At 30.4% G+C, this 10971-nt stretch overlaps 1 protein-coding gene across 1 annotated transcript; it reads right to left on the reverse strand.

The window, feature by feature from the left end:
• Positions 1-3879: 3879 nt before the first annotated feature.
• Positions 3880-5924, reverse strand: LOC108477132 (uncharacterized). The gene is made up of 2 exons (XM_053031059.1): positions 4484-5924; positions 3880-4400 (listed from the first exon to the last, which is right to left on the reverse strand). The coding sequence occupies exon 1, from the start codon at positions 5638-5640 to the stop codon at positions 4486-4488; it is 1155 nt and encodes a 384-aa protein (XP_052887019.1). The 5' UTR covers positions 5641-5924; the 3' UTR covers positions 3880-4400; positions 4484-4485.
• Between the last annotated feature and the right edge of the window lie 5047 nt (positions 5925-10971).

The raw sequence follows: 10971 nt of genomic DNA on the forward strand, positions 1-10971 counted from the left end.
AATCCAACTATTCTTTCTAATCTCACCTCATCCAATCTTCTTAAACCCAATAAATAGGGGTGAGATGAGAAGTTGTTGGATTTAGATTTTTTACCATCGTGTAGAAACCAGACAGCATGCATTTTCAACTTTACCAACCGTCTACAAAACAACTGTTCATTTAATATTCTTTTCACATTCGGAAGTTGTTTTCGTTTTTACTATTTCTTAGATACAAATTTGATTTTGAGAGTGGACCTCGCCAAATCTATTCTATCTATCATTGATAATGAATATAATGTAAGTTGAAAATCCACTTTTCCTTATCCCATTACAATTTCATTCAAAGAATAAAATTATATACAAATACTCTTTCTAAATTCCATCACATTTAATTCTCATCCTACTATAAAATTATATAAGTTCAACTAAAGTTTCATTAATTCAGTAGATTAATTATCAATTATTAAGTTTCGGATGTAATACACTGACACTATACTTTTCAAATTTCAATTTATTATGTGTCCCATTTTTTATATATAATATATAATTTAAAATATAGGGATGAAAGCCAACTTAAATTTATATTAAACTCAAGAAATGTTTTATTTTATTTGAGAAAATCCTATAGTAAATAAAGTGGACTAGCCAACTTAATTCGAAGATATTAAGTTGATTTGATTAAGTGAATTGAGGTTATATTAATCCGAGGATTCAAGTATTTGTTTATAAAACACCATTAATAGAACCAATTACTCACCACATGCATTGAACTTTTGTTAGATTAACGACGCATGCAACAGTAGTGAATTGAATTTAAACACATGGATTAATGCAGCATGAAATACATACAAAGTGGTAATTGATGCTAATTTCTAAATCCGACTAACTTTACAATTGCTATATTTAAGTACTTCAAACTGAAAAGCAAATCACATTCATATAAATTCCACTTCTCTTCCCTTATTTTCCATATGCTAAAACTGGGGATCTACTTGCAATTTCCTTGCATTAAATTTTAGACAACAAACTTTAAACGTAAATCTAAACTCGTGTTTTTCTTGTCTTTGATAATTACTTTTGAACGAGATTAATCTAGCACTTTGAACCTTTCTTAAATCGAATGATCGATTTGGAATATCAAAATGTGTGATTGGTTTTGGTGGGAATACAAGAAGCCCAACAAACAAATTGGCTGAGTTTGAATGTTCGGTGATGGGCTTTATACACTGGGCTTCTCCCCTAATTTACGTACCATCCTAGGGTTTAATCGGGTCCCACTCCATCCTCACTCTCCATCAAACTAATCTAACTTCAATTTTCATGCTAAAAGAACTAAAGAGGGCTTAGTTGTTTTTGAAAATATGTCTGTTATTTAGACTTTGGATTTGAAAATTCAATTTCTTTTTTTGATAACAACTAAAATGTAATTTGACAAATCCCTAAGTTGAAAGTTGTAAAAGTTCAATTTTGGGTTTCAACATTTTAAAACTTAAAATTTTTAAAATCTAAATTTGATTAAAAAAACATTAACTTTTTTATTCTCTCTTCTTTCACACTTTCTTTACTACTTGAACAATAATTAATTAATTTTACTTATAATATATCATCAATAAAGTTTAAGGTTTTCGAATTGGACGATGAGGCGAATCGGTCAAACCACTTGTTTTTTGGTTCAACCGCTCCGATTGAATAAATTATTAAAAATAAAAAATATTTAAAATAGATCAAACTTGTTCAACTAGTTGGACTGATTCATAAGTCAACCAATCTGACCCTTTATTCCGGACTAGTATACCAGTCAATTCTCAATCCAATCGATCTAATCGGTCAGTCCGATAAGGTTCTGAAAACAATGATGAAGCTTCATGCATTTAATTTAATCCAATATAAATATTCAAAAATTTCATTGATACCATAATTTCCACAATTTTAATTTATAAACCCTTGACTTTTAATTTATACTTAAATAAGTCCACTTATTTAAGTACAAATCAAATTATATCATTTTATTCAAGTGTAAACAAAGTATCAATGAAATGTATAAATAATATGAAAAGGCTAAGAGTTCTTTTAATATTTTAACCAAAAAATTTATAAAAATATAACAATAGAAAGTTACATTTTGTTGGCGAATGCATAATTTGAAAAAAGACATCTTTCAAAGAATATACAAAAACAACCGATCTTATCCTAAATTGTTCATAACATAGTGGAAAAGGCATTTTTTTCATTAAAAATTAAAATTTTCATAATCGGACTAGTACGATTGGTTTGATTAGTATGACCGATTTGACCAGTTCGATCGATCTAGTTCGTCCAATTCTATTAAATAAATCATTAAAAAATTTAAAAAAATGATTTGACCAATTCATCCGCTCAATCAATTGGTTCGTGCTAATTCTCGGGTCAACCGATACCTTGCCCAATTTCCAATCCAACTAGTAGTTGGTCTAGTTCGGCTCAAACAACAATGTTCAAAATCCTCTAAATAATTAAATTAAAAAAACATATTTTAAATCTTAGAATTAGTTGAAATAAAATCTAAATTTTAATTATTCATGCAAAAGTTGAATTAATTCAAAATCTTGAATTTCAAATGTTTTATTCCCAAATAATGAAGTTGGAAATAATGAAATCATAAACCATAAATTTAAGCTAAAATTTTGAAATCCAAATCCAAATATTTTAATTCCCAAATAAATAATTTGAAAATAAAGTATTGTTTGTTAATTTTAAGTATTTGACATTGCTATGAAACATTATGGTTAAAAGTTAAAATATCTTTCTTAAATATGATGTTGAAAAAAAATAGTCAATTTAAAGGTTTAATACATAATTTGGTTAATTTGGTACATGAGTTGTCACCTTTTTCTAATGTAGTATCTATGTTATTTTGGTCGAACATGATACATGTATTTGACAAAAGTTATATATTTTAGTACCTAAAGGTGACAATCTTAATTTTTAATATTTAATTCAGGTTTTAAAATTGATTTGATAAAATTTATAAATAAATAATATATTAACAATTAACTTTCATCAATTTAACCCTAAAACTCAAATTAAATGATATCCATCGAACTAACAAATTTGACAAATTCATAGTTAATACTAAATTTATTCTATTAACAAAATCAAGAAAATCTCAAACCTAATAATGTTTTTAACAATTAACTTTCATCAAATCAATTCTGAAAACCCAAATTAAACACTAAAAATTAACATGGTTACTTTTGGATACCAAAATATATATTTTGGTCAAATACAAATACTAAATTAGATAAAAAAAGCACAAATACCTAAAAAATATCAAATTTAGGTGCCAAATGATATATTATGCTTAATTTAGTATAATTATATATAAAATATAAATTTGAAATACCTTTTAAATAATTAATATAAATTGTTAAAATTAATGATACATAAAATATTACAAAATTATAAATATAATGATAAATACCAAACGGCATATTAACCCCAAATCTTGTTGAGGGCAAGTCAATCTTGAGCCCTCAAACGGTAGATGAATTGACTTAATTTTATTTTCGGAGTTTATCTCTCAAATTTGTGTAGAGCTTAATAAGTTGATGGAGTTCAAGGAATGTCTGACCACCAAGGAGCTTGGTGGCTAAATACTCAATATTTCCTTGGTGACAAGACACTTTCCAAATTTCATGAACTCGTTGGAATCTCTTTAAAGTCTCTTTGAAGTTGGAAAAAAACCCGAAAATAAAAAACTGAGCATAAATTTTTCAAAAACTATACCTCTCCTATTTGAGGTTCCAATACAATCTCCGTTTTGCCTAAAAGTGAAAAAGTGGGGTTGTTTTTACCTAAAAACAATAGTTGTTAGATACTAAGGCGGTGAAAAAGAAAACAGAAATAAGGGGTGCAGTGTTGTTAAAAAAAAAGACCTCGTAACTTAATAACAGAGTTTTCTTCAACTTTCCCGGCCTCAGTAACTTAAGTTGGCGGCAATCATCAGTAGGGGTCCAGTTCCAGAGGTACTGATTGATTAGTGTTGCCCTTTACATATAGCAGCACTGTCCTACATGTAAGACCCACAAAAAGATTGTACCTACTCCCTATACTCCTTACTAACTACTTCTGCTGCAATATAGAAAACAACAGCTAGCTACTACTCTTATTTCACGGTGGCTATAATAAGTATGATGAACTTGAAATTAGATCTAACATCATAGTACAAAACTGACTTTTCCATAAATACAGAAAGAAAGGCTACTAATTTGATCCAAACACAAGATTTACAATCTCACATTCTCTAAACACACAGTTTATCCTAATTAACCAAGCAGGCACATTCTATTATAGCATCACAGCAATCTCCATCATATGGTTAATTTTAGCAGCAAACCCGTTTGTTTCTATTGCGGTCATAAAGGCAGATATGCAAAAACCTGTCAAACAAAAACACCATGAACCCATTCACTGCCCCCCCAAGTGATTAAATGAGATTAAAGAGGAAAATTAGATTACTTACACTCAAACAGTGTACACAATCACAAAGCAAGGCAGCACAGCCCTTGGATTGAAAACTAGCAGCTCTTCTTCATCAACCTTGGTATGATGTACCATATTCCCCCCTCCCCTCCCTATCACCGAATCAAATCCGCCATCCTCCTTGTTTGTTTCATCCCCTTCTGACCCCACCCTACCCGCTACCACCCGGCAGACAAGCATGGCCCGTTTCACGTTCATGAACTTGAACTCTTCCTCTACATCCTCAGGGACCGCCATGTGTGCTCTCCAGCTCGTTGATAGCGTGGAGATTCCATCCATCTTTGGTGAAAAGCCAGACTTGATTATCCCACAGACGCTGCAATACTGCTGGCTGCAAATGCCGGAACTCAATGGATTAAGTCCCAGATCACACATGAATGTTGAACAGTAAAATCTCAACAGCTCGTTCCCATCGGCTATGCACCTCTCGTCTCGTCTCCCCACTACGGCACCATTCCTAGCAGCTTTCGCTTTCACAAGCTCCCTGTATTCTTCGAACCTCGCTAGAATCTTTGTGCTGTTATGGATCTTCAAAATACGATGGATTTCAGCGTTCCTAACTTTGTCGGTCCAACCTGTTTTGAAAATGATCCGGACTATGTTCTTCCCTGAATCACCATCAAGGAGTTGGGAGACGGCGTGTTTGGTGGCCTGGTGTTGCTCAAGAAAATGGGGTTTTTGGAAAACCTCACCGCAAGCAGTGCAGGGGAAGATATCATTACGTAGAGGGGAGAAGGGGTTGTCAGAAGAGATGTCGGATTCCGGATGAGGTGGAGGAAGAGAGGTCTCAGATAAATGAGTTTCGGGCAGAATAACCATAGAGACAAGGGATTGTTGGGAGTTTCTGGCAGAGGTTAACGCAGGAGTGGGGGCGGCTGTTGGGTGTGTTGGGATGGTGTTTTTGCAATTGGCTTTAGAAGAAGTAAAAATGCGTTTGAGATAAGACCAAGTTGAAGAAAGAGATTTATTGGCGTGGGGCTTATGAGAAGGAGAGGAAGGAGAAAGCGGCCAATGTTTGCGTTTCTTAGGTGGTTTTTGGTGGTCTTTGGCAGTGAAAATGAAGCAACCAAGGTGAAGAAGAAGGATGAAGAGAGATAGGAACTTGTTGAAGAATGACCCAAAATTGGTTTTTGCCATTGATACACAGACAGAGCTTGACAAAAGAAAAAGCTTTATTGTTATTCTTTTTTCAGAATGAGGTTAATTAGGTTGTGGTTATAGTTTTAAGAGGGCATCAAGCTGTAAATTACGACGGAGAGACGAGAGAGAAAGGAAAGGAAGCATGGAAAGGGGAAGATGATTGCAGTGTGTGTAAGAGTGGGGGCACGGAATGGAAGAATAAAGTTTTAGGAGTAGTTGTAACGCAACTTCACAGTTGCACATTCCCATCTCCATTTCCCTCTCTAATTCCTTTATAACATCCTTTTTCATTTCATATCATATCCTTACTTGTCGTTTTTTTAGATGACATTATTGCTCTTCCAATGTTTTGCTTATAATTTTAAAGTATTAACTCTTCATTTTTTTAATTTTATTTAAAATTTTAATTTAATCAACATAGTTGATGGTTTCTATCAAAATGTTTAATTTTTGTTAATCATATCTCATATAATATGAAGACAACTTAAATAATATGTCAAATTGAAAAATTTTATCGAGAAATACTAACAAAATTAAATATTGAATTGAAAATTTTAAATAAAAAAAAAAAACATAAATTTAATCATAAGTTAGGGTTGAAGCCAATTTAGTTACCACCTTTAACCGAAAGTGAGAGTGAATGTCATTTATTTCTTGTTTGTCACTTTTCGATCTTTCTTTCCATTTTTATAATTATGAACAGAAAAACCTAAGATTTATTATTATGGTGAAGTATTATTATATTTAAGTATAAGAAATCAATGTTAACCTTATAAGCTATAAGAAATTTTTTCTTCTCTATTATTGTATTGCATTTTTTGATTTTATAAATTAGTTTTTTTATATTAAATTAAAAATAAATTGGTTTTATTGATAAAAATTTATTTATCTGTATTGTTAAAAATTAGCATGGTTGATAGTGACGTGTAACATGTCACGTGTATAAAAGTAAAGCCAATTTTTGTGGAGGTGTAATTAAGTTGTATATTTTTATGATAGTAAAAATACAATTTTATCATTTCGATAACCTATATTTTATAATTTTTAAAAGATAAAATCAAATGTTTATCATTTTGGGGTAAAATGTAAATTTTTCATTACTAATTTAAATTTTTATAAATTATAAAAGAGTAAAAAAAATATTTTCTATTTTAAGGGTTGGGGCCCTTCATGTTGATGTATAATAATTAATTTTAATAGTATAATAGAAAGACTAATTTATTCTTTGATATAATGTAAAATAACTAGTTTATCTATTAATTGAATAAATTTTTAAAGGAAATTTAATTTTATAGAGATTTCAAAGAAAAGTATGGGCATATAGTGTTGCCGAAATTTTAACCGAGCACCAAGCCATAGTTTTGTTGGGCCTGATTAATTGACAAATTCAGGTAAATTAAATTGTAAATTAAAACTCCCATTCAATCATGTCAGCCACCTTAATCAAAATGAATTATCAACCATAGCAGCATAAATTGAAGAGGAGAAATTATATATAAATAATTTCCTCCCTTATATTGAAGCTTGAGGCTTATAAATATCTTGTGGACGTGGTTACACACGTGCATGTTCCCTATTTCAAGTGGCCGACCATTTTTTTTTTTTAAGTTAAATGTTCTTGACTTATTTTACTAAATTATTAGAAAGGGGCTTCAACTGCAAGTTTTCTCATTCATAAAATTATTCTTCTGAATTGCAGAAGCCCTCCTTAGAATCCAAAGCTACCATTACTTTTACCTGTTTCAGGATTTATTCTTGAATATATGTAATTATAAATATATTCTACTTCGAGTATCATAGTCTTCACCACCACATGATTTTGTCCAATTCCTCCTTCAGTCTTTTCGTGGCTAAGCTGAATGGGGCACTTGCCATTACAACTTACCACAAAGGCCAGAAAAGAATATGAAAACGATTTTAATCTTTACAAAAAACGTAACCAAATTGGATGTAAATAAATCTCAGGATTTAAGCGACTTCCAAAGAGAGAGAAGTGGAAAAAGCGAAGAAGCAATGTTTTAAGAGGAGAGAAGCTTTAGAGTAGATTACAAACGTTACTTTTTCATATTTTCCTTGAGTATATACCCATTAAAGCATTCTAACTTGAGACTTATATTTATTATGAAAATTTTATATAGTCGACTTTTGCTACTTTCTTTTATAATTGAGTGTGTGATATGAAATTTTTTGGGATCAAACCCAAATTATTATACCTATAATATAACATTTTTATCATTATTTTAAATGCAAACTATAAAACAATTATATTAGTCAAATTTTCTACCCTTAAACTTAGCATCTATAAATATCAAGATATCATGCATATACACTCATAGAGCAATGTGTTAATTTTAACAATGCATGAGTCCTAAAAAATATATTTTGAGAAATAAAATTCTCACTTACACATTTTGAACAAATAATATTAATGTCCAAAATATATCCTTTGTTTTAAACCCAAGTAAAGTGGTTTCTCCGTCGCAAAACGTTTTATATATGCTAATTTGTTGGGATAGGAAATCGACATGTTTTGTCCTTCACATTTACTCTACTATAGTCAACAACCTACAACGGAAGGCTATTAAAGTCTATGGCTCTAGCATCTAGATTTTACTATACTACTTACTTCACACATGTACATTCTATTTCATTTTATTATATGATTTTAATTCTAACTTTTTATTTTTTATTTTTGAGATTATATAAGAATAGTGATCTCTATTCTTCAATTTTAAAATAATATGGTATTTTAATTTTTATAATGTCATTAGTTAATCTAAATATTTTATTTCAATTACAATGTTGATGTGAATTTTTTAAGAGTTGTTAACACTATTAAAATTCTCTATAAAATTCAAGTCTATTACGTTGTCATTTTGTTACATGAATGCCAAGTGATTTTCTTTTTATTTTCAAATTGTCACACCTAGAAATTTAACAAATGAATTTTAATAGTGTTATTAAATAGACCTACATTTTTAACTTGAAAAAGTAGAGACTAAATTTCTGAAAATAAAAAAGTATGAAAATTAAATTCCAAAATATTAATAGTACAAAAACTTAGAGCATGTTGCAACCTTTAAATTTTATTCTATAATTAACAAAGAAAATAAATATTTAACCCCACACAAAGCATGGGTGGGAATCATACTAGTTTTAATTAAAACTTATTTATTTACATGAATTTTGATTTATTAATAGTTTTCATATATAATTTAAATGTATAATGATAAATTCAACTATTAACAATTACATTTTTATCATTTTGATCCTAATTAATTTTAATTTTTCAAATCAATTTGATTCTCAATCTTCAATTTTTAGTTGGAAAAATTAATTAGGCCATTAAAATTTTAACTCTACTAATATGGTAACTAATGTGGTAGTTCACATGTACTTAATAAAAAAAATAGGGATAAATATCAAAACTATTGTTGATACGTTGATACAATAAGAAGGATATATGATGAGAGAATGAAGATTGCTGTGGAGGCTATTTTTGTAACCTCTCTAAATTGGCTTAGACGCTGTGGTCGAATCATGAAAGCTACATTAGCCACCGAAATGGCTAAGTAGTTCATTTTACTTATGAAAACCCTAATCAATCTATCTTTAGGAAAATCGCTACTTTTGAACTTGATGTACATTAAAACATTCATTAATTAGGCCAACTTTACTTAGAGTCCGTCTTATTAATCAATCTCAACATTTTTGAAAAACAATTGAGTTGTCGTTTTTATTTATGAAAAACCCATTTTGTTCTAAGACAACGAAAATTTGTAAGTATGTCGGGTTTTGCTTTAGGTCGAGTAACATGCAATTACTGGTTATTAAATTCAAACTATTCGAATGAATAATGCATGCATAAAAATCCCAAACCAAAAACCACCAAACCATAGTCCAAATAATAATTTTACAATTCAAAACCAGTGAAAAATTATAAAAAATAATTCGATATAAATAAAATAGTCCGATGTCTAAAAAGTCATCTGCATGTCAGGTCCGGTCCTAGTGTCAAGCATTACTTAAGAAGTTTTAGACTCAAGGGGTGAGCTTATGAAAGCTCAATGTGAGTCAATATAAGGTACAATCATACAACCAATCATAACGGATAAGATTCAATAGTGTCATTTCAGAATTGTACATGGCTTAACCAATCAATGTATGAACATGTCATGTGTATGATGTAATGCAAATTTTTCTTACCCAACCATCCATTACAAACCATGAGTTCCCCAAAATTCATCTACCAAACTTCAAATAGTGCAACCCGAAGTTTGTTATGGATAAACCATCAGTAAGAAGTAATGCAGTAAACTGCCAGTATAAGTGCAAATGAGTAGCCAGTAGTATGGACTAGCCACAAATAATGATAATACAATTGAAGCCACTACTAATGCAGACACGCTATTAGTAATGCTATTAAATTGCCCAATCTCCTCGGAACTCTGGTGCAGTGCACTAACAACAATATTGTGGACTTTAAATGCCGTAGGCACTCCACGAAACTTCTCTGTCAACCACAAATACCCATCTCATGCAGATGCAATATGTCATACAGTCGGTAAGCACATCATGCTTTCAATAGCCAATTCAGCAGAATGGGCATACTTAACATGTATGTCAATATTTAGTGTCAATGCATGCTTTGTATACTTTCAATTAATGGAAACAATGGCATGCTTACATGGTTTCCATACAGTCAGTACCGATCATGGCATAAAAACATGCATCTCAATCGATGCTTCAAAATCTAACATGTTATACATGCATCCATTCAATGCATAATTTCATCACAGATTAAGAAATCGGAGTCATGACATATCTATCATACGGTCAACTAATGCATAACACAAGTCATACATTTTATGTAGTCGATACACAATTCCATCATACTTAAATAGATCCTTTAAAAATCGGGCTTTCTAATTGATTACGTACCTAGCTTGGCACCCCACTTATTGCACTTATACCATTTAGCCAAGTCAAACCCAATAAGAAAATTTAGCATTTAAATACGTATTAAATGATTTTAAAGATAATTATACATAAGGAAAGATCCGCACCTTAATTTACAAACCACAACACTAAACCGTAAAATTTGCACTTTCACACTTAATCCATAGATGACCACTGATCTAATACGAAATGAGAGTACGGATGAGATTTGACTTCACTGATGATTTGGAACATTCCGATCAACACCTATAATTAAAATAACACTTAAAATAAGTAACTAATGATTAATTAAAGGTCTTAGAACATTCACCCAACTAGAAAATGTAACAAAACTAATGTGACATAATAACCTGCCTAAAACCGCACTTA

The sequence above is a fragment of the Gossypium arboreum genome, chromosome 7 (assembly GCF_025698485.1).
Source record: "Gossypium arboreum isolate Shixiya-1 chromosome 7, ASM2569848v2, whole genome shotgun sequence".
NCBI lineage: Eukaryota > Viridiplantae > Streptophyta > Magnoliopsida > Malvales > Malvaceae > Gossypium > Gossypium arboreum.

Excerpts from the sequence above, each read along its gene's own strand:
- LOC108477132 (XM_053031059.1), bottom strand. The coding sequence starts at position 5,640 with ATGGCAAAAACCAATTTTGGGTCATTCTTCAACAAGTTCCTATCTCTC.